General features: G+C 54.6%; 1 protein-coding gene across 2 annotated transcripts in view; it reads left to right on the top strand.

Annotated features, from left to right (window-relative positions):
• Nucleotides 1–10,988, top strand: part of SDK2 (sidekick cell adhesion molecule 2) — a 130,293-nt gene extending 119,305 nt beyond the window's left edge. The window contains exons 42-43 of one of the 2 annotated variants that reach the window (XM_029928248.1): nt 978–1,104; nt 10,518–10,988. In XM_029928248.1, the coding sequence (XP_029784108.1) occupies nt 978–1,104; nt 10,518–10,871 (481 nt within the window). In that variant the 3' untranslated portion in view covers nt 10,872–10,988. Of the gene's footprint in view, nt 1–977; nt 1,105–2,117; nt 2,310–10,517 lie in introns of those variants that run through there. The other variant, XM_029928249.1, reaches the window with a different exon arrangement.
• Nucleotides 10,989–23,514: the final 12,526 nt, after the last annotated feature.

Raw genomic sequence — 23,514 nt, 5'->3', positions numbered from 1 at the left:
GATTTAATGAGAGAGGCTGGAGGCGGTGGGGAGGTTGCTTGTGACTTGCTCCCAGGCCACGAGATTGGTCTCAGAACAAGGCACCGCGGGGCCCTCTGGGGGCACCTGGCATTTAGAGCCACAGTTCTGGGCAGATCTCAGGGTCTGAGACCCCCCACGCCCCCTCCCCAGGGCCCTGAGGAAGCATGAACAAGACAGAGTCATGAAAGACCCCAGTCACTGGCTCGCCGCCTGGCCTACCACCCTCTCTCCCAACTCAGGGGGCTCAGGAAAGCACAGCCTTGGCCTGCAGCCTCTGGGCACCGATGCCAGGTGGGCTGCCGGGTGCCTCGTGCTGCGTGTTCTCCCAGGTGAGGTACAGCCAGGCCTCTAATTCCACCAGCGACGCACCTGCGTGTTCTCCCAGGTGAGGTACAGCCAGGCCTCTAATTCCACCAGCGACGCACTTTCTCTAAGCCTGACTGTCAGAGGTAGAGCAGGACTTGGTGGCGGGTTCATTTCTGGCCTGGAGGGAAGAGGTGGCACTTCCCGTTTTCCCCTGACCCTTTGCATTAAGCCACTGATGCTCAAGAGTAATGTGGGAAACGTGTGCTGAGCAGGCCTGCAGGCCTCACCAGAGATTCTGACTCAGGAGGTCTCGGGGACTCAGAAGTGCTGTCACACTCCCTGCCCAGGGAGCCCAGTGCCCGAGGCCTTAAAACCACAAGTGCGGAATCAAGTGGGGTGCTGCCCCTCCCCGTGCCCTGAAGCTGGTTCGGGAGGTTGGTCCCCACTGAACCTCTTCCCCCTCTGGAGGGGACCTCAGCCCAAGGCCCCGCTGTCCACGGTCCAGGCCCGTGAGGAGCAGTCACAGAGAGGAACGACAGAGGACAGATGCATCTAGGGCCGGTGCCCTGCCCGCCCTGCTGTGGCCTCGCCAGCCATGGCGGCAGCTCTGGGAGAGGCTGTCTCTCAGCCTCACTTGTGCTCCCTCTTAGGTCTCCTCCCCGGCCCAGCCCGGGCAGCCTCCACTACTCCGATGAAGATGTCACCAAATACAACGACCTCATCCCGGCAGAGAGCAGCAGCCTGACCGAGAAGCCCTCAGAAATCTCCGACTCTCAGGTGAGGGGCAGGCGGGCCAGGTGCCCCGCAGAGGGGAGTGGCGCACCCCCTTCCCAGAAGGTGGCCCGTCACGCGGGCCTCCTTTCCTCCTTTCCTTTCTGGGGCCGCAAAGACGGAGGGGTCTTATGTGAACCAGCCGCCACCTCCCAAGTTTTGCTCAGAGTTTGCTCCAGGGCAGATGGGGGCCCTATAACCTTGACTAGATGAGACCATCCCGCCCCCTCCAAGAGCACAGTCCTCTAGACTTTCCAGAATCTTCCCACATGCTCTGGGCCACAAAGGAGCTCGTGGAAGCAAGGGGAAGGAGCCCTGCATTGCCAAGAACCTGGAGAATGGCTGAAGTCAGCTAGTTAGGGTCAGGATGAGCTCTAGAAACTAAGGGTCAGGAGCTCCGGAGCCCCAAGTCTGGGAAGTAGTACAGACTGAGATGCTCTGGAGATTCAGACCTGAGTTTCCATCCTGACTCTGCTGCCCGTGGGCCCAGACCCCCCTGGGGTGGTAGGTTAAGCTCTTTGGGCCTCGGTTTCTCCACCTGTTCTACAGGCAGAAATGCTAATGGACGCTGTCACGGGGCTGTGGGATTGCTGAGGTCAGGGCACAGAGAAGCTCAGCACACACAGCAACTGTTCAACAAATGTCAGCTTTTCTATGAAGAGGGAGATGATGCCTCTGGGAGAGACACTAAGCTTTAGAGAGGCTGCCGTTAGGTGGGCCACATGGGGACACTGTCCCACACCATAGGGAGATGGGGGTTGAGTGCATTCCAGTGATGTCATGGCCTCCCACCCAGCCCTCTTGGCCTTGGCCAAGCCTGGTGGTTGCCCAGGAAGGGGCCAAGAAAGGCCACTGCATCCCACGCCCTAGACCTTTCTGCCCAGCCCTGGGAGAGGACAGAGAGGAAGGGATGCCAGCAGGGAACAAGGCTGCCGGCCGGGTAGGAGGTGCCAGCTCACCCGGGTTCTGGTTGTGGGCCCAGCAGACCAAGAACTCTGGCTCACTGTTGTTTTGTTCAGCTCCAGGGTGACTGATGGGCTTGGCGGAGCTGACGAGGCTGGAGCTAACACCCCAGCTCCGAGCTGGCAGAGACAGGGACCCCGGCTTAGCCTGGCTGACACAGGGACTCACATGATTCAGGTCTTGTTACAAGTATTTAACTCTCTGCAGCCATATACATCCTGGGACTTGTGAGGCCAGGCTTCACTCGAGTGTGATTCTTCTTTCTTTCTCCCCAAAGATGGCAATGAGCATTTAGGTTCTAGGCATTCAAGGTAAAATTCAAAAAAATACGGCCCATGAGGCTGTAACGGAAGGCCCCTTAAGTCACGCTCCTGTCTACGGAGAGCAAAGGCAGGGGCCGGGGGGAGGGACTCTCCTGATGCTTTGATCAGCCTCCTTCACCCTTCTGCAGAGAGCATCATTCATACACGCTCGTTGGCTGGGCACTGACCTTCCAGGGAGGGAGCCCTCTGAATGCAAAAGACATTGCCCAGATGTCTTCACATGGCCCAGAGCCATCTCTACGTGAGTCAGGAGGAACCTCCCCCAGGACGCGGAGCTGGTCCCTGAGGCCAGCCACCTACCCCCACCTTGAAGGAGTTTCTGAGAGGAAAAAACCTCATCCAAAGACCATGCTCCTTTCATCACCCCCACCCAAGGGGAGCAGAGTCCCTGGACTCCCCCTTTGCCACTGGTGCCTTTTATTCCACACAAGCCCGTCGCTTGAGCACACTTTCCATAGCAATCTGGAACCAATCACCTTCGGGGAGCACGTGCTCTGGAGAGGGGAGGCCTCCTGGCTCCAGAAGACAGTCGTCACAGCAGAACACCCACATTCCCTTTCGGGGGGAGCAGTGGACCACAGCCTGGGCCTAGAGCTCTGTCTGGGAGGGTGAGGGGGTTGATTTGGAGCTCAGCTGGGTTGAGTTGAGTTTACTTATTCTGAAAGCAAAGTTCTATTAAGACAGGGGTTATGACTGTCTTGAGGTCTCGTACCTACCTCCCCGGTGTCCTTCTGGGCACATGGTGCGCAGGCACTCTGCACACTGTTGGTGAGCATGAAAGGGTCATTGGAGAAGCTGGTCAGGCTAAGTCCAGACCTAGTAGGTTAGCAAGAGAGAGGCACAGAGGTTCACAGTTGTAAAGTCGTTCCTTTTGGACCAAGGCCAGAAGGCACACATTCAGAGAGCTGTGATCCTTCAGAGGGACACCGATGGCCGTGGCCACACCCCCTGGGGCTGCTCTCATCATCCCAGCGACCCTCCAAGTGGCCTTCGTGTCATCTTATTTGTACAGATGGGAAAACAAGCTCACAGAGCTGTGATGAGTCGGCTCAGGCCCCCACAAGCCAGAAAGTGCAAACCCAGGATCCCGCCCCCGGGGTCACAGAGGCAGACCTCGCACACAGGCCTTCTGACGCAGAGCCCAGCTCGGCCCCCTGGCCCTACCCTGTCCCCAAGCTGGTGATGTCACCCTTGTGACAGGCCCTCCTGGAAGGGCCTTTGGGACCAGCTGATGAGGCATTCTTGAGAACAAATAACTGGGTTTTCTTTAAAAAAAAAAAAAAAAAACCTCAAGTATCAAAGGATATAGCACGCTCAGAGGGACGTGCTATAGGCATTGAGGTGGTCCCCAAGAAAGGTGCCCTCACCGCTTTGAACAGCGGATCACTCAGGGGGTCACCCAGCCCCACCAGAGGGTGGCTTGGAACCAGAGACAGTCATTTGAAAAGCTGCCGCCCATAGTGGTGGCTGATGAACGGCCCGGGCCCGAATCTGGCTCCTTCCTCCAGAGTCCGACCCACACAGCGCGGTGGCTGTTCTGAGAAGTACATGACATGAGATGGAGTCAGGGCCATGCAGGGTCAGGCTTGTCACGGGGACCTTGGAAACGGCAGTCAGGATCATGTGGTCTGCTTGCTTTGGAATTGGTTCTTGAAAACCAAGCAGTTGGCTTTGGGGTCACTGGGGGTATGCAGGATCCAGGACGCTGTCCCCAGAGCATTGGTGTCTTCAGAGGTACAAGGGTCAGGAGCCCTTGAGACTGCTCAGTCCCCAGTCACTCACCTGCCCCCACCCCCACCCCCTAGAGCCAGGGCACCAGTACTAGTAAGTGCGCCATTGTTAAAATGTTGAATTGCTTCCATACCTGTTGGGCAAGAGCCACCACCCTGAGCCCCTGAATCACCGAGAGAACCCCAAGCGGACTGCTCTGTGACTCTGTCCCTGCAGGCTTATCCCTGGCTCAGCAAACAGATGACAGGGCCCTACTTCCACCAGAGGCCCTGCCTGTATGGCTCTGGGGTCACATCACACTTTGTGTCTTAACAACTAAGGAGGCCTGGTGTCAGCACCTGCCCAGGCCAGTGAGGGCGACACTGGGGGGTGCGGCAGGGGGCTCACGACTTCTCAACACTCACTTCGTGAGCACATACTCCAGGAACAGAGAGGGGATGGAGACATGACCCTGCCTCCAAGGAGCTGCTTGCGGGCTGGAGGGGACAGAGCTGGAGACAGAGCCACGGCCCCCACCCCATGCTCTTGCCGAAAACATAAATAAGCAGATCCTATTACTACTCGCCCCTGTGCGATGCGGCTCAAGTAGACGCCGGTGTCTGGTATGTAGAGCATCAGACATTGCGACTCGCAATTTGGGGCTTGAGGGGGGTGCTCCCCAGTCCGCCTGTGTGGACGGCTTCTGGAGGGGGCATCTCCTCGAGGGCCAGCGGCCACGCAGGCGGGGCCCCCTCTGTTGCAGCTGCTCTGGGGAACGATGGCCTGACTTTTGAAAGTATACCCTTCCCCCTGCGTCCTCTAGGATTGACTTTTGCATATGCCACCCGGCTTCTATTCCAAGTTGGACCACCCAAAACTGACAATCCAAAACTGGCAGAAATATGCCCCGGACCCTTTCCCTGTGATATAGTAATAAACAAAAATCCCGTTGCTTGTAAACAAACACGCAGGCTAAGATGTAAGAAGAGGCGTAATGGGGCTGTGGGAAGACGGGGGCAGGGAGGGCTGTCCCCAGGAGGGGGTTTTGGCGAAGGGACATCCAGGGAGGGGGGAGGGGACACACAAAGGCTGAGGTTTGAGGAACCCGTGGCTAGTGTGATACAACTCCTGAAAACAAAGCATGGCTGCATTCCAATGTCATTGTCAAAGCAAGAGTCCAAGTATGGGAGAGAAAATTATAGAGCGCACAAGTAAACCTCAATGGAAAAGGAATTCCCAGCCAAGGGCACGCCTCTTCTAATAAATACTCAGTCTTTGTGACTTCCTGGACAGCCCCAGGAAACTCACTGCACTGAAATTAAGCCCATGTGGAAAAGAAAGAAAATAGACAGGACAGATTAGGTTTTCTGTAACACTTTGGAGCACCCAGTCGTAATGGCGAACCTGTATGGAGCCCTTGCTGGCGGCCAGGAATGATTCTAGGGATTGTTCCAGAATGGCAACACTCCATCTGCACAGCCCCCTGCGAAGCCTGGGGGGCTATCTGTTGCATGAGTCGGGGCCACCAATGACGAGGCCAGGCCCACCTTAGCCCCCCTACCCACCTACTGGGTGCCATCTTGCTGGTTTTGTCTTCCTTGGAGCCCATTCATTCCTTCTTTGCTTCATTTATCCAACACCTCTTTCTTCTGCACCCACTAAACCACCAGGCACGGTCTCCACATGGCAGCTACGGTGGGGTGCGGGACCGACTCTCAGGGATGTTTGCATTACGCGGCGTTATGATCTGTTAGGGAAGACCACGTGTTTCAAAGAAACGCGTGTTTTCATTTATTAAAATTTCACAGAGTAATTTTCAGAAGGAAAATGGGAAACAAAGGCTTCCTGTCTCCTGGAGTGCTGCCCTCTGAGGAATCTTGGGGGAAGGTCACATCCTCCCGGAGGTTCACTGAGGGCCGCCTGGAGGAGGTGGCCTTTCAGCTGGGCCTTGACCTGTGACCAGAACTGGGTGGTGCAGAGAAGGGAGGAACAGGGCAGGTTCATATGTGTGCGTTTGGCGGGGCGATCCAGACACCCCCTCCCTCTGAGTGTCTGAGCGTCTCAGGTGTTTTATCAGTGTTCACCTCTTGTCCGTTGAGTTGGGTCGTGAGTCTAAGAGATTCCCAGTTAACAGTTGGGGAAACTGAGGCTCGGAGAGGCCAAGCAGTGTGCCCTTGGTCACAGAGCTTAGACGTGCAGGCAAGTCCCCACTGCCGCAGGCCCCGCTGAGCTGACATTTTTAAAAAGACACTCCTGGGAGGGGCATCTGACTCTTGATTTCAACTCAGGTCATGATCTCACGGTTCGCAGGTTCAAGCTCCGCATCAGGCTCTGTGCTGACAGTGCGGAGCCTGCTTGGGATTCTCTCTCTCTCTCTCTCTCTCTCTGCCCTCTACCACTTGAATTCTTTGTCTCTCTCAAAAATAAATAAATGTTTAAAAAAAACAAAAGGACATTCCTGGGAGATTTCTAGCTGTTTTAGTACAAGAAACCCAGATGCCTGACAAAACTGTGCCTCGTGGGGGCTTCTAGGGAGAGAGGCACTCAGCACATCCCCCCAGCTCTGACGCCCAAGGGAGGTCCCCTGCCTCAGAGGAAGGGCGGCCAAGGGACTGATGCAGGGCTGGCCTCAGCCTGGCCAGGCCCAGAGAGCCCCTGGGCCACAGACAAGGGGGCGGCTCCAGCCTCCAGACTCCAGAGGCGACGCACTGGGGACCTCCTGGGGCAACACAGTCCCGCCAGACTTGGGGAGATTCTGGGGAGATTCAACAAGATGAGGGCCCCCAGCCTGGCCCCCGGGTCTCAGCACGGACTAGATCGCCTGCGGACAGCCCTGCGCTGTGCTGGCTCTCCTCTGCCTCCCTCTCTTTTGTGGCCGCTCTTCCCCGGGGTCGCACCTCCCCGCCGGGTCCCCTCCCTGCGCCCCTCCCTAGGCTCCCCTCCGCAGGCCCGGTAATTGCTGATTGAGTAGTTGAGGAGCCGTTAAGAGGCCCCGGAGCCGGAGCCGGAGCAGTCGCCTGATTGCCTGCCGGCCTGGCGGGACTGCTGTGAAAGGTCCCCTTTGTGCTGCTTCGGTTACTGGGAAGCTGCATTCAATTACGCGCGAGAGTTGAAAGCCCGAATGGGCGCCCTGGGTCCCCCGCTCCCCAACACACACCCCCCTTCGCTCGCTTTCTTCCCTTCTCACCCCACCCCCAAGCAGAAAAGAAACATGTTCCAGGAGATGGAAGCCTGAGAGCGAGTGGTCGCAAATGCAAACACCGCCCCCTCTGGCCTCCGAGAGCTGGGGGCGGGGCAGGCGCCCCTCCAGCCCCCTGCCCCGCCTCCCCTCCCCCACCCCCGCTGCTCTTGCTCCCATGGCTTTTCCATCCCCATGGGGAAAAGCGCCGGCGCCCACAGTGTCAGGCACACGTAGGTGCTCAGCACTTGGTAGCCAGCTCTTGGACCGTGATGATTTGCACGAATGGGCTCTGGGGTCTGGGCCCCCAGTAGGGGCCAGAGAGGCCCGTCCCCACTCTAGTGAGGCTTCACTCTGGGGGACAGGAGCTGAACATTCTTTCCTTGCCAGCTGCCTGAGCATTGAGTCAGCCTCCACTACCCCTGCTCCTTCTGATCCCTCCTGGAGGGCTTCCAGGCCTTTCCACCCAGACCCGCCTCACTGTCTCCCCAGTAGCCCCTTATACAGAGTTCCATCATTTCACCCTGTGAGCTGCAGGCATCCACCCATTTTTACAGACAAGGATGCTGAGCCAAGTGATGCGGCCAGATCTAACCTAGATAGCAAGGGACAGAGTCAGAACTTCGCCTGCCACAGTCACCTCCCAGAAACTCATTCACACTGGCATTGGACTGCAGTGACGGATGCTCCCTTCTGGGGCTAGCCAAAGTTCCAGAACCTCTAGCAACGATGCTAACAACTATTCAAGCCCGTTGGTGGGAGCCCTGCGGGGGAGGCCTGTCCTATAGAGAGAAGTGTGGGGTGCCCCGCTCCCACCCCCCAACACTTTCAGGCCCTCGCTGCTCCTGGACCAGAGCCCCCCAACCCCCTGCCCCGAGGCACCCGCCACACCTTGCTCTGATTTCTCCAGCCTCTGGGCCGCTTCACCATGGCCCCAGGCATCAGGTGCCCAGCCCTCCGCCCCCTCCCCACTCCTGGCATATGGAGCCCCTGTCTGTACGGCCCCTTTGTTTTCTCCTGGGCCGGCAGCTGGGCAGGAGGCAAAGAAAGGGGCTTGTGTCGCGCTGTGCTGCGTCACGGGGACAACGAGGGACTTTCCATTGTCTCCGGCAGCGCAGCCAGTTCTGCGGCCAAGAGGACTGAGGTCCTGGGAGCGTGTTCAGGGAGGTGGTAAGGAGAGAAGCCAGGACTGCAGAGGGGTGAGGGGGAGAGGAGGGGCCAGACAACACAGATCTGCAGATGGACTAGGGCGTATGCAATCCCCATGGGAGGTTAGAGGGGCTCTGGTTCCCATCTCGTGACCTCCAGGCAGAAGCGGGGTCATTCAGAGCATGTGTGGGTTTCGGAAAATCAGGCAGACCTGAGTCCCCCAGCACATTTCTTGGGGCAGACCCTCACCCGCTCCGTCCTGGTGTTCTCAGTGCTCACCGGGCGATTGCAGCGCCGGCACCGAGGTGTGAACAGGTACCGTCCCCTGACAGCACCTGCTCCCGCGCCTGGCATCGCTATGGTTCTGTGTATCGTAGCTCTTTCTCGTGAGGGCCTGGATGCCACGCAGGGCTTGGGGGTTCCGGAGAGCAAGGGCACGTTACCCTCCCCGTAGCTCAGACCCCAAGGTCAACAACTCTCCGTTTGCTCTACCTGGAATGCGGGACACAGCTAATCATCGTGAACTCATGGGTGTTGGGTTCACTGGGTTTTCCTGGGGCAGCCTGACCCAGAGCATGTTATAAACTTGACCGCCTCCATGTATCAGCTGGGCGGGGACGCGGCAACTCGAGTGAGGCCTTCTGAGCCGTTCACTAAAATCAGAGCGCATCTCCTCCAGAGAGTTCTAAGCATGTTCCCATCTGTCCTCTTCTTCTTCGTTCTCAAAACATTGCTGGGAGCCTGGGGTGGGGGAGGGGCACACAATATTTTTAGCTCTGCGATTCAGATCCAGATCTGAACCAGCCAACGCCGTTTTACTTCCCAACCCAGCCTGACTCTTGTCTCTCGCCAGTCCCCCGCCCCCACCCCGCCTGAGACAGCCGGAGCCGATGTGAGGACACCAAAGTTAGGGACAGTTTTAAGACAAATAGAATATTTTGTATTTATCGGGGAAGCCTACAGGGTAATCATCGTGTGAAATTCGGAGCTTTTGTTGATTTTTTTTCTCATGCTCATTCTATGACGGGGTGTTGGCTTTTATTCTGGATCACACGTGGGTGAGCACCAGCGCCCCTCCAGTGCCAGGAGCCTCTACTAGTCTGCCCTGGCTCTGTCCCCAGCCACACAGTAAGTCAGAGGTAGAGCGAGATTGGAACTCAGTACCTCCTGCATGAACATCTGTTCTAACACGCAGGCTCGGTTACTGTTCAGGTACGGCGAGATCAGGAGATCAGGAGATGACTGCCCTTGAAAAAATGAATTACTCACAGTTCCCAAGAAGAGGGGGCACATCACACTAAGCAAGGCCATTCAGGAAAGACCAGGGTCCTGGGGGGACAGGCTTAGGCTAGTACGAATCAATTCAGTGGGCTCTGGGGCACAGGGCTGTCCCTGGTACCCAGCTCTGGGGTGATTAGGGACAGGGGATGGTGATGAAAGGGCATTCTCTAGCTCCAAAAATTGACCAGCCCCTGGAGCCGTAGCCCCTGCAGAATCAGCAAGACTCCAGATGTCAAAGCATCAGAAACACAGAAGATGAAAAGGCATGAATTGGACCCCCCAAAGGATTATATACTAAGCGGAAGAAGCCAGCCGCACACCAGGCACGTGTTTTAGGATCCCACCCGTAGGAAATGTCCCGAGTAGGTGGACCCACGGAAATAGAAAGCGGATCAGTGGTTATTAGGAGAGGGAGCAGGGGAAGGAACGGGGAACGACCAGGGCAATTGGGGATGTTTTGGAACCACGCAGAGTAATGCCCAACACTGTGAATGTACGGAAAGCCATTGAATCTTACGCTTTAAGACGGTTAACTTCGTGTGCTGTGAAATTCCCCTCAATTTAAAAGAACTAGAACTCAGATCTCCCGATTCACATCAGGTCCCTACGAGGCTGTGTGCCAACACCACGGTCTGCTCCCGAGGCAAGGAAAATGGGCACATCTGGACATCAGGCCCCCTTGGCAGTGAGGGGGGCAGAGGTGGCCACAGTCCGGGCTTGGGAGATTCAGACCAGGGCACCTAGCACCTTGCAGCCCCGAGCACAGGAACCCGTCCCCATGGGGCCCCTGACTCCTCAATTCTCTGTCCTCCCAGGGAAGTGACAGCGAGTACGAGACCGACCCGAGCCACCAGAAGGCCCACTCTTTTGTCAATCACTACATCAGTGACCCCACCTACTACAACTCGTGGAGGAGGCAGCAGAAGGGGATCTCGCGGGCCCAGGCCTACAGTTACACGGAGAGCGACTCGGGCGAGCCGGACCACACCACCATGGCCAACAGCGGCAGCGCCCAGCAGGGCGGCCTCTTCCGGCCCAAGGCCAGTCGGACCCCAACGCCCCAAAATCCCCTGAACCCCCCGAGTCAGCAGAGCACCCTCTACCGGCCCCCCAGCAGCCTCACCCCTGGCCCTCGGGCTCCTATAGCAGGATTTTCATCGTTCGTTTGACGTCGGAAGGGGGAAAAGAAAGAAAAACAAAACAAAATAGCACCAAACTCCCCATCTGCCCCTCCCTGCACTGCCTGCCGGAAAACAAAAACACCAAGAAACCAAGTCAACTTTTCACCTCCTGAGTTTATTTTTCCAGAGATTCCAGGGCCAGCAAAGACAGTGTTGAGGAGGAGAAGACCACCAGAGGTGGCGGGGGTGTGTGTGTGTGTGTGTGTGTGTGTCCCCGACAGTTGGTGGGGTTCGCTGCTCCTTTACAGGCTGCGCAGAGCAGAGTCAGGGCTGCAGGGAGGGAGGGATAGAAAGCCTGGAGAGCTGGAAGGCAGTGTGCCAAGGGGGTGAGAAGCTTCTGGAAGTCCTGACAGCTGCCTGTCTGCCGGTGCTGGGGCCCTGGGCCCTCTGCTAGATGATACTATGCAAGGCTGGGCGGCACTGAGGGCAAAGCTCACCTTCTCTCTCCGCACCCCTCCTCCCCACACCCACCCCACCCCTACATCTGGGGCCCCCCCCCGTCTGTCCCCCTGGCCTGCCCCTCACACTCCCCTCCCTTGTTCGACTTCTCCACCAAGCATTTGGTTTATTTAGAAAAATGAAAACAACCAAGGGGTGAGAGTCTGCCTAGCTAGTTTCTTGTTTCTTACATTCTCTTTTCATCATGACTCCAAGGAAGAGGACCCCACACGACCCCCGAACCCAGCCATTGCTTGACTTGAATTCACTTTCCCGAGCACAGACCAGGAGCGGTGAACCGTGGGGAACAGAGGTGTAGGGCGCTGGCCGGGCCTCACTGGGACAACTGGGCATAATGCAGGAAGTCAGGAATGTGAGAAGGAAGCTTAACTTCTCTCTTCCTTCCAATTTAGGTACCACTCACGCCCTCCTTAAAAGAAGAGGGAAATGAAGGCACTTAGATACGGAAGTTCTGCGTATACGGAGCTGGTGAGGCAGGAAGGGGTGAGGGATGGCCGTCTAGGCAGACACACCCCTGTGCCTGGACAGACCCCTTCCTCCTGAGACTGAGACACACACACACACACACACACACACACACACACACACACACACGCCCCCCCCCCCCTGCACTTGCAAGGAGAAGGGTCTAAGTATCCTCTCCACGAGGAATCCCTTTGGGTCCTGGCCACGTGGGGCACTCCCTTCCGGATATGTGTCCCTGTCGCTCTCAACCCAGAGCGATCTGCATCTAAAACACACCCCACTCACAAGCACAGGGGCACAGAGGCCTGGAGGCCCAGAGGGGTGGGCCAAGCCGCTGATCTAGAGGCCAGAGCTCCCAGAGTGCATCCCGACCGCCCAGCACCTGGTTTACAAGAGGCTCAAAGACCCGCCCCCAGGGCGTGTCTTCCAGGCTCGCCTCAGCCCTGGGGGGGGGGGGGGGGGCCAGAGCAGACACCCCGTCCAAACTGGACACAGCTCCCAAGATTCCTGGACAGGCCCGGAGGAGCAGGTCAGATGGGACCAAGGACAAGAATAGCCGACAGGAAGCAAAGCTCTTACACGCACACGGTCTGCTCCATGGAATGTTCTTTTACAAAGCCACTTGTAGTGGCCTGAATCTTCCTTTCAGCCCCAGGATGAAGGGATTGAGGGAGGAACCGTTCTGCCCAATTCCTGAGTGCCCTCAGCCGGCCCAGCCTCATGATTTGGGGGGGAGGGGGGCAGCGGCCTGTGGGGGAGGAGGCGGTCCAGCAGGGAGCAGGGACACGTTCGGTTCAGCGTGGGGCCCCTTTCTGGGGCAGGGCTCTCTGGGGGTGCCGAATGCAGGCCCCGTTTTGGGGTGAGGAAAACGGGGGGGTCTGAGAGGGGGACTTAGGGGAAGCAAGCCAAGGAAAGCGAGGATCTGCACCTGGCCCCAGGCGCCCCCCCACTCGGGTGAGGGGCATGGGAGCAGGGTTTGGGGCCTGAGGGAAGGACACGCCTCCCAGACCCCTGGGAACACTGGCAGATGTCTGAGCAGATCTGCCCAGACGTGGACTTCACCAGAGTATCTTGCAGAGGAAGCCCGTGGGCCCCCTCCCCCCACCCCATGAGGACACAGGCTTGAGGTCTGAGGCCTGCCCTGTACCCGTCTGGCGTCCCCACGTGTGCAGCCACCCCGCTGTGATCTCCCGGCTTCCTCCTCTTCATCTCCTCTTTTTTTAACAACTTCATCCTTTCCCTTATCTGCTGTGTCTAGCCATTTATGGAAGTTCCCAGTTTGCATTAGGGAATTCATTGAGCCCAGCCCAGTGAGGGATCTAGGGGTGGGGGTGGGGGGAGAAACAGGACGTGTGAAGCCGGATGTGTGTGCACGTGTGTGCGTGCATGTGTGTGTGCGCGCGCGAACTGCACACGAGGCCAGATTTCCTTTGCCTTTCGCAGACTGCCTAGTGCCCCGGATGTGCGCCCTCCCCCTCCGCACGGGCCATCCGCCCCCACGCTGACACACCCCCGCACGGTTAGCACAGTCCCGGGCACGCCTGGGCTCACGCACGCGCACACACAGACGTGCACGGATGTATGTTCGCAAAGAGGCTTGCAATTCCTTCCGGTTGCTTTTCTGTCATTTGTGAGGCACAGGCAGCCGGGGGGGTGGGGGGGAGGTGAGTCTGAGGGTGAGGACACCCTGCGGCCAGAAGGCAGCTGTGCCCGACGTGAACGTGCAGCCCCTAGTTCATGTCCGCCCACCCCAATGTGCCCCACAGCCCCATCCACAGCTGGAAGCCCAGGTCTCCGTCATGGAGCTCTAGGTCTCTAAGAGGACACCTCCGCCTTCTTGTTTACATATCTGCCGGGGCACTGGAGGCTCCCGACCCCTGATCAGACACTCGGTCGCATTAGAAGGATGTGCCGGGCACTGCCCATGGGTAACAGAGAACCTCGGACCTTCGGGCTCCTGGGCCGATGAGGCCAGGGCCCCTGTCTGTGTGACCAGCTGAAGCAGTTCAGACCGGGACACCTCTGTGTCCTTTGGCTCTGCCTCGTCAGACCCTCGGGAGATCTGGCGTCGCACCCAGCTGCCCACGCAGGGCACACCGGCACCACCCTTTCCCCGTCGTGGTCACGCCCCCAGCGTGCACAGGGCTCCGCACCCCGACTGCCAAGAAGAACCAAAACGCTGCTCGGCTTCCAGAGCACCTTTCTCCAGAGGCCCCAGGGAGTTTGCAAACCCAGGCCGCCCGTCCTGTCCCCCCTCGCCTGACACTGCCCCAATTCCGAGGAAACACGGACGCTTGTGGCCGACCCGCCCAGAGCACGCTGTCTCGAGGCCTTCCGTCTCTGCCCGCACCTCCCTGGGCAGAGCTTTCAAAGGTGCCAGAGCCTCCCAGAGCCCACTCTGGGCAGGGGCTTACCCTCTCTTTCCGTGCTGCACACGGTGTGAGGGGCTAGAGCACAGGAGGGGGGGGGGAACCTGCCCCCAGAAGCAGCCGCCACCTGATCTGAGTGCCTCTGCCTAGTCCTGCCCAGGGGCGACCCTGGCCACCACCCGGAGCACAGATGCCCCCTTGGGACCACCCCTCTTCTCTCTGTTTCCGTAAGAATAACCAAAAGCATTTAAACGTGTTACCTTTCTTTACACACATAGACTCCAAAAACAAAAACCAATACAAATCTTTATTTTTTTGATTTAAAAGCTATAAAGAAAAATGTGGGGAGAATATTCATCGTGGCCGGTGTCTATCTGTAAGAAAAAATATATATCTATATGTCATATAGCTTGTTAGCAGGTTTATTTTTTAAATGAAAGGTAAGGAAGAAATTGATTTGAAATATATACCACGAGATGTCCCATGGCCTGTCAAACGTGTCGGTATTTTATAAATAAACTTTTTTTTTTTGGAGATCTGAAGCAACATTTATTCTTCTCCTTCCTGGGAAATAAGTGGAGACCCCTACCTCTATCATGTTCAAGATGTTGGTTTCTTTTACACTTTTAATTTTTTTTTTTTTTTTGAGAGACAGAAAGACACAGCGCAAGCAGGGGAGGGTCAGAGAGAGAGGGATATACAGACTCCGAAACAGGCTCCAGGCTCTGAGCTAGCTGTCAGCACAGAGCCGGATGCGGGGCTCGAACCCACAAACTGTGAGAGATCATGATCTGAACTGAAGTCAGACGCTTAACAGACTGAGCCACCCAGGTGCCCCCTTTTACACTTTTAGGGCAAGAGCCACTCGGATTATCCCAGAGCAGAGGCCAAAGGGTATCGTGGATAATACTAGTAATGACAATAGCTGACACTTGTGTGGCCTTTACCCTCTGACAAAGCTGTTGTCACTTTCCATTGATGAACTCAGGGAATCCTCATGACAACACCTTCAGGAGAGAAGCTGGATCAGGGACAATTTAAGTGGCTCGCCCTTGAGAACTGGAAAAGCCGGAGTTTGCTCTAAAGCAGTCTGCTCTAGGGCCTTGTGCTGCCTCTGTGGCATTTGAAGGCAAGTTCCTTGCCCGTGTTCATTTTATTTTTTTTTTAATGTTTATTTATTATTGAGACAGAGAGAAACAGAGCATGAGTGGGGAAGGGGCAGAGAGAGAAGGAGACAGAATCAGAAGCAGGCTCCAGCTGCTGAGCTGTCAGCACAGAACCCGACGCGGGGCTCGAACCCACGAACCGTGAGATCATGACCTGAGCCGAAGTTGGAGGCTTAACCGACTGAGACACCCAGATACCCCAATTTCTTTTTTTCTGTTTATTTATTTATTTAGAGAGTGTGTGTGTGTTTGTGTGTGTGCATGCGAGCTGGGGGAGGTACAGAGAGAGAGGGAGACAGAGGATCCAAAGTGGACTCTGTACGGACAGCAGAGAGCCTGATACAGGGCTCGAACTCATGATCCTCACGATCATGAAGATCATGATCAGAATTGAAGTCAGACACTTAAACAACTGAGCCACCCAGGTGCCCCCCCCACCTCCGTGTTCATTTTAATTCCTACCCAGCCAGCACCCCAGCCCCTAAAACTGATGCAGTAAGAACCCCTGGGGTGCTTGGTGGAACTAACCTAGTTCATCCAGCCAGGTTTGGAGTAGGGCTTGCATCTCTGAATTTATGAACATGGTGGTATTTACATGATGCCACATTTCTCTCACATATAATTAGTTAGATTCAAACAGGAGAAAGAGAATGAAAGAAAAATGATTTTAACTGTTCATGTTATGCCACTCGATGAATACGCTTACTTAAATAGTCTGCATTACTGTATAACGTCCATCAGACATTCGCACAAGAGGCTGTTCGGCTCAACACAATTAAAGCAGGAAATTTAAAGTATACAAAAATATACTCGTAGACACTTTATTTTTACTTAAAACACAAATGTAAATTCATTCACCAATCTGTTAATGTTGGGTTATAGCGTTTTTCTTTTTTTCAGCATGATCTCCAAGTTTCCAGCACTCTCTTGTCTTTCTTACATAGATCACAGCCATCGCGCATGGGCAGTGAATTCGCGTCTGTTTCTTTAAAATAAGGCAAAAGGGGACACCTGGGCGGCTCAGTTGGTGAAGCCTCAGACTCTTGACTTCCGCTCAGCTCATGATCTCGCAGTTGGTGAGTCTGAGCCCCACATCGGGCTCTGCGCTGACAGGGCGGAGCCTGCCTGAGATCCTCTTTTCTCTCTCTGCTCCTCACCCACTCACGATCACTCTCTCTCAAAAATAACCATTTAATAAATAAATGAAAACTAAAATAAAGCAAAAGGGTATAGAAGTTATGGGTTGAGGATGTGGGAGTTTTCAGTTCCGCGTATAGGGGGCTTGGAAGTTGCCATTCCATTTCAACAAGTGAAAAGTAAACAGACCAAAGAAGGAACGTCATGAAGAACTCCTTGTAAGAGATGCGAATTCCCAGGGCAAGCCGCTGCCCCCAAAACTGGAGAGACAGGTGCCTACAGAGAATCTCTGGTAGAAAGTGCAGATTGATATAAAAGCAGAATCCTAGATTTTATCCTTCTTTCCCTAACTTTTCTACAGTTCTCGTCCACAACTAATGCAGCACACCCTTTTAATTTTGCCCCTTTCTTTTATCAAAGCATTGAGTGCAATTTTCAAAGAAGTAACTATTCTTTTGCACTCTTAGCCATTCCATCATATTTAATTAAATTATGGAATTATGGGGCGCCTGGGTGGCTCAGTTGGTTAAGCATTCGACATCGGCTCAGATCATGATCTTGCAGTTCGTGAGTTCAAGCCCTGTGTGGGGCTCTGTGCTGACCGTTCAGAGCCTGGAGCCTGCTTCAGATTCTGTGTCTCCCTTTCTTTCTGCCCCTCCCCAACTCACCCTCTATCTCTCTCTGTGTCTCAAAAATTAATAAACAAAAAAATTTTTAACAAATTATGGAATTACTATAAAAAGTAGAACTGGCATAAACAATTTGGGAACAGCGACAATTGATTCATTATAAACATACAACTTGATTCAGTAGGAGCTGAAATATATGGGCATCACAGAAAGCAGCTCATTTTTAGCCTTCTGACCTCTGGGGATTGTGGGTTTTTTCTGTTTTATGAGAAAATACACAGAATCCGTTACTATGGCTAGTTGGTTAAGTGGAAGTCAGATGTGAGTGATTCCATGTATATTACAGCACAAACCATGTGCACTGAACTTCATGACCAATGTTCAAGGTGATTAAGGGATTTTCAAAGGTCATTTGGACTACACATAATCTTTATCTTACACGTAATTTGGACCCCAACCCCTACATTCGATGCAACTTCACTAATGAGGTTGTTCGGGTAGATGGTAATACCGTGGGAGGTGTTCCACAAACTGCAGTCACATTTGAAAAGGGCTTTGAGCACCAAAAAAGCATGTCTTTCCTGGTGGCCTGTTTATTCTAGACCCAGGAGACGTCTCACTGTAATCTTTAATTCCCAAATTCTTCCTCATTCATTTTGAATCCCAGACTGGCTTTCCCTAATCATAGCTGGTGAGCGGGGAATTTCGCTGTCTCCAGCCCCATTATCAAAAACAATGCTGGGGCACCGGGGTGGCTCAGTCGTTTGAGCGTCCGACTTCGGCTCAGGTCACGATCTCATAGTCCATGGGTTCGAGTCCGGCGTCGGGTTCTGTGCTGACAGCTCAAAGCCTGGAGCCTGCTTCGGATTCTGTGTCTCCCTCTCTCTCTGCCCCTACCTCACTCACTCTCTGTCTCTGTCTCTCACAATAAAATAAAGACATAAAAATTAAAAAAAAAAAAAAACAACAATGCCGGGGCGCCCGGGGGGCTCAATTGGCTGTACGTCCAACTTCGGTTCAGGTCACTATCTCATAATCTGTGCGTTTGAGCCCCGTGTCTGGCTCTGTGCTGACAGCTCAGAGCCTGGAGCCTGCTTCAGATTCTGTGTCTCCTTCTCTCTCTACCCCTCCCCCGCTCATTCTCTCTCTCTCTCTCTCTCTCTCTCTCTCTCTCTCTCTCTCTCTCTTTCCCTCTCTCTCTCTCTCTCTCAAATATAAATAACATTTAAAAAATTAAAAAAGCAATGCCTACCTCCATCTGCTCAAAAAACGAGGGAGGTAAGTCTGGTAAGAAGAAAAGAGAGGGGGAAAGAAAGGTATTTTCCAAAGCCAAGGAGACATGGTGTGAGGCCGTATACTGGCTTCGATTATGCATAGTTCTGCTTTCTACTGAGCAAAGATAACCTCACCTCGAAAATGTCAGCACTCAGTGGAGTTTCCTAAAGCTCTCAGAGTGACTAAATGGGAAAAGCACTTTGGGTTGGGGAGGTTAGCTAAAGAGAGCACGGGGTTGGCAGCCCTGGGTTCCCAGAAATTTCAGCTTAAACTTGAACTTGAGCTCAACCTTTACCAGCTTCCACTACCTCATCCATGGAACAGGTGCAACGTTCGCCTCTTCCAGCATCAGACTCCTCGAATAAAGTGTAGGGAAATAACCTCTTGGACAGAGGGGACCTCCGGAGATGTCCCCCGCCCCCAACCAGCCCCCTATCCCAGCTTCTCTCTCCAGAACTTTCAGAGCTGCATTTTTTCCGATTTCCCCATCTTGCTGACAAAGCACTTTGGTGGGGCTTGGCTGCAGTCACATACAGAATGTAGCTTCTCTCTTTCTTTTCAGCATCCTAGTTTCTGGCAGGGAAGAGGCCCTGAAGCAGCGGGCTCCAGAGGTTACGGGTTGTGAAGGGTGTTCTGGTAAGGTGTGGTGTAGGAAGGTAGTGGGGGGTGGGAACAAGACTTGGGTGGATCTGAGGAATCTGCTCCAGGTTGACTCCAGCAGACCCATGATGGGCTACGCCCACCACTACCCCAAGGTCTCCAGCACATTCTGCACCTGCCCTTCTCTAACGCCAACCCTTTCCTCAAGGAAATCCAAGAGACCTTACCACTTCCATTCTGGGGGCTGTTGGAGCTCTATCAAGCCAATGGCTCAGAAGCCAAGCAGGGACATAGGAATGGAAACAGAAATAACTAGTGTTTGGCTCACTTTCCTCCCAATATTGACCATCCAAGTCAACCAGGTTCATTGGGTTGGGGTTTTATTACTACTTAGGGAGAGCTTCAGCCAGGGAAGGGTTATCCCAGATGACCCTCCGCATGATCCTTCTGGAATCCGCAGCCCTGAAGGCTGGCTGCACAGACATGGGCCCCATCTAGGACCAGCCTGACTGGACAGGAAGGTTCCTCCTCTTGACCTGCATTACACATGGCGCTGCAGGGCTCTGGGGGTGGGCCGGCTGCACCTCTCCTCTGCCCCAACTGCCCTGAGCAACATGGCTTTGAAGGGTTGGGATGAGTACGGTCCTGCTTTACACCTTTTGTCCTGATGTGATCATTAGCAATGCTCCCTTTCACTTTGTTTCTTTTTTGAAATGTTTATTTATTTTGAGAGAGAGAGAGAGAGAGAGAGAGAGAATCCCAAGCAGGCTCCTCACTGTCAGTGCAGAGCCCTACGTGGGGCTCCACCCCATGAACCATGAGATCATGACTAGAGCTGAAATCAAGAGTCAGACGCTTATCCTACTTAGCCACCCAGGTGCCCCCTCACTGTGCTTCGGAATCATCTGGTCCCCACACTCCTACTGATGAGTGACACCTGACAGCCGGGCGGGTCCCAGCCTCTAGTCCCTCCTATAGCTGGACCTTTAGGCTGCCATGTTGAAGGTCTGGGAGAATGGAAGGGACCATCTCCTGGACACGAACTGTGACTTGGGACTCAGGGGTTGGCATGGAACCACCAGTGAGTCCGGTTTCTTCCAGGGCTGTGTCTTCCACTCGGTTCCACTGCGGCCAGGATGGGACACCGTGACCCCAGATTCACAGGGAAGCTCTTCCCTCTTATTCCTGTCTCAGACTCAATGTCCTGACACTTGACGGTGTGCTATCCTCAGTCCGGGGACACTTGCATTAATAGCTACAGGACACTGCTCTGTCGGGACCGTTCTGATGGAGCCCATCTTGTTAACAGGTGCCTAGGAGAACAAGAAACACGTACTCCTTTGTATAGACTCTTTCCCTATGCAGAGATCCTACCCCCATCTCTGCTCAGACTCCCCGACACTGACCCACTGTTTGAGACACTGGGTAGAAACTTGGGGGAAATCCGGGCCGGTTCTAGGCTGTCTGCAGGAATCTTGTTGGTCAGCATAGTTGATGTAGCACAAAACCCAGGCCTTGGCCATAGGAACAGAGGAAACTGGGTTCAAGTTAGGGTCGCTGGATAAAACACCAACCAAAACTCGCATGGAATGTGTTTATCCCACACCGCATAATTTGTTGTGACCTGAAATTCAGAGTTAACTGGGCATCCTCTATTTTTGTTCGCTGCCACAAATCCTAACTCCACACCAGACGCCGGTGCTCCTACAAAACCTTCTGGAACCTTGGTGTCCTTTTCCAGAAAATAGGGGATGCTGAAAGCGGCGTTGTACCCCCCACCGAAAGGTGTGTGGAGTCAGAAGGGAGATTACATGAAAACTCAATTTGTAAGCCATAACACCGTTCGGCACGTGCAAGAGATTACTGCTACTGTCCAGGGATAAAGCGACACTTAGGTGGAATCCGCTAAGAGCTTCTGGGTTTGGGCACAATTCTGGCCCCATCCATCCCGATTTCCAATCCCTTGATAAAAACATGTTCTACCTGCCTAAGGACTCATCCTGGCTAGAAATCGCATCAGTAGAAAACTTCTGATCTTAGAAATTTGGTGGGGGGAGGTGGGGGTCCTTGGAAGAAGGGCTAAGCCTGCCTTTCCGAGCCTATCAGTCACACTGGAAAACACTCCAAGCCGGAGCATTAGAGGAAAGTTCCATATGGTGGTGATCAAGTGCTAAGGGACTACAAAGAACACCACAGGACCCAAGGCAAGGAGCAGCTGGCCCCTACCCCAGGCCTGAAAGGACAATTGGAGGAGGAAGTTACTGGAACCCACAGACAGAGAAGGCTGGATGGAGAGCCAGATACCACCCGGGGGCCAGTCTGGAGGCGGAGAAGCACCATCTCCCACACTGGGCCCGGCTCTCCTTCCGTCCTCTGGTCTCCTGCCTGGGCTTCTGATGGTCCGAATTCAGTGGGAAAGTCTGAGGGCATTGGGGTGCAGTCCATGCGGGTCAGCCTCCCCTGGGGGCCCAGAGCGAGGGCTACAGGAAGGTCACGTGGCTGCTGGTGGGCCCACAGCAGTGCTTACGTGTGTGTCTTCTGATGTCAATGTCCCCATAGAGTTCCCCTCTTACTCTTTTCTGGCTGTTGACAGGGTGGAATTCAGCCTCCTAAGGCATGCTGGGAGCTTCCACCAGAACAGGTGGGAGTTTCTGGGGTATTCGAGAGTTTGAAAGCTCTTTGACTTTCTGTTGCCTGCCATCTCCTGTGCCATCTGAGCTGCGGGACAATGACAGCAGCTGATCTTTGTTGGCCACAAACCACACCCCCCACCATGCAGCATCTAGTTAATCCGCACAGCAGCCTGTGGTACAGGAATTTCACCTCCTCCCCATTTATCAGAGAAGGACACGTAGACACGGAAAGGAGAGGGGCCTGCCAGATAAGTGCCAGCGCCAGAGCTTGACCCCAGGCCTGCCTGGCTTCACTGTCCCCCCCCCCCCCCCCGCCTTGTAACCACCAAGCAGCCTGCAGGGCGGGGTCGGGGGAGGTGCTCAGACACCACTGGATGCTCTCGGAGCCTCCACGTTCTGGGTGGACGCAGGCCAGGCAGGTAATGTTGTTTCCAGATACTGATGTTCACAGGGGTGGACAAATGTTTTCCCTAAAGGGCCAGATGGTAAATATCTCGGGCTTTTCGGGGTACGTGGAGCCTGTCCTTGCAACGAAGCAGCCAAAGACAGTACCTGAATGACTGTGAGGCTGTGTTCCAATGAAGTTTTGTTTATGGACACTGAGATTCAAATTTTATATAATTTTCACATGTAATGGGATATCATTCTGGTTTTTAGTCTTTCTGAATCATTTAAGTATGTAAAAAGCAGGGGCACCTGGGTGGCTCAGTCGGTTGGGTATCTGGCTCCGGCTCAGTTCATGATCTCACGGTTTGTGAGTTCGAGCCCCACGTCGGGCTCTGTGCTGACAGCTCAGAGCCTGGAGCCTGCTTTGTGTTCTGTGTGTCTCTCTGCCCCTCCCCTGCTCATGCTCTGTCTCTCCCTCTCTCTCAAAATAAACATTAAAAAACTTAAAAAAAAACAAGAGGAGAGGACATGGAGAGACACAGAGAGAAGACAATGTGAACACAGACGCAGAGATCAGAATGGTCCATCTATTAGCCAAGGGGGCCACCAGAAGCGGGGAGAGGCAAGGGAGGAGGCTCCCCTCGAGCCTTCAGAGGGAGTGTGGTCCTGCCGACACCTTGGTTTTGGACTTCCAGCCACCAGAACGGGAGAGAATATAATTTTGTTGGTGTCTGCCACGCAGCCTGCAGTAGTCTGTTATGACAGCCCCAGGGAACGAGCCCTCCTGGCAGTTCTAGTGCGAGTGTTTTATCTTGGAGGGCTGAGGTTCAAGAGGCTCACACAGGCCGCCTGCGTCCCAGGACCAGGCGCCTCCGGGACCTCAGGCCTCCCTTCCGCTGCCGCCCTCAGCTGTCTTAGCTCTCTGCAGAAAACTGCCAGCCGGCCCTGAATTAAATTGGCAGCTCTGGGATGCTTGTTTTCCCCTTTCTCCCCAACCTCCCCGTTTCTTAAATTGTTTCCACCTCCCAGTAAGAGCCAAATAACAGTCATTCCCTGAGGTCAGGAAAAACCCTCACCCGCCACCAACCTGCAAAATATCAATCACAGATGCTGATGACCAGAACTCCGGGCGCCTCTCTCCGTCTGTGGCAGTTGCTGGATAAGTGCCGAGGGAGTGGCAGGACCCACCTGCTTTTTGGGGCCTGGCACGGTGCCTGGTATGTGGGGGGACCGCACACCCTCACACGGCAAGGCACCACTGTCCCCCACTTCTGCTAGGACACAGCAGTGCATCGCCTGATGGAAGAAACACACAGGCAGGGACACGGGTTCCTGGGAACAATAGCTCATGCTCAGCTAAACACTTTCTCAGGCACTTTGCATAAATTAATTCATTCTTACAAAGGCAGGAGCTGAAACACAGAGAGGCCTGGGGATCTGCCCAAAGTGACAGGGTCCAGGGTCGGGGCGGGGGGGGGGGGGGGGCCAGTGATATCCCCAATGCCAAGGAC

Source organism: Suricata suricatta, chromosome 17 (genome assembly GCF_006229205.1).
Source record: "Suricata suricatta isolate VVHF042 chromosome 17, meerkat_22Aug2017_6uvM2_HiC, whole genome shotgun sequence".
NCBI lineage: Eukaryota > Metazoa > Chordata > Mammalia > Carnivora > Herpestidae > Suricata > Suricata suricatta.
Note: the sequence above shows the minus strand (reverse complement) of the source record. Positions and strands in the feature narration are given on the sequence as shown.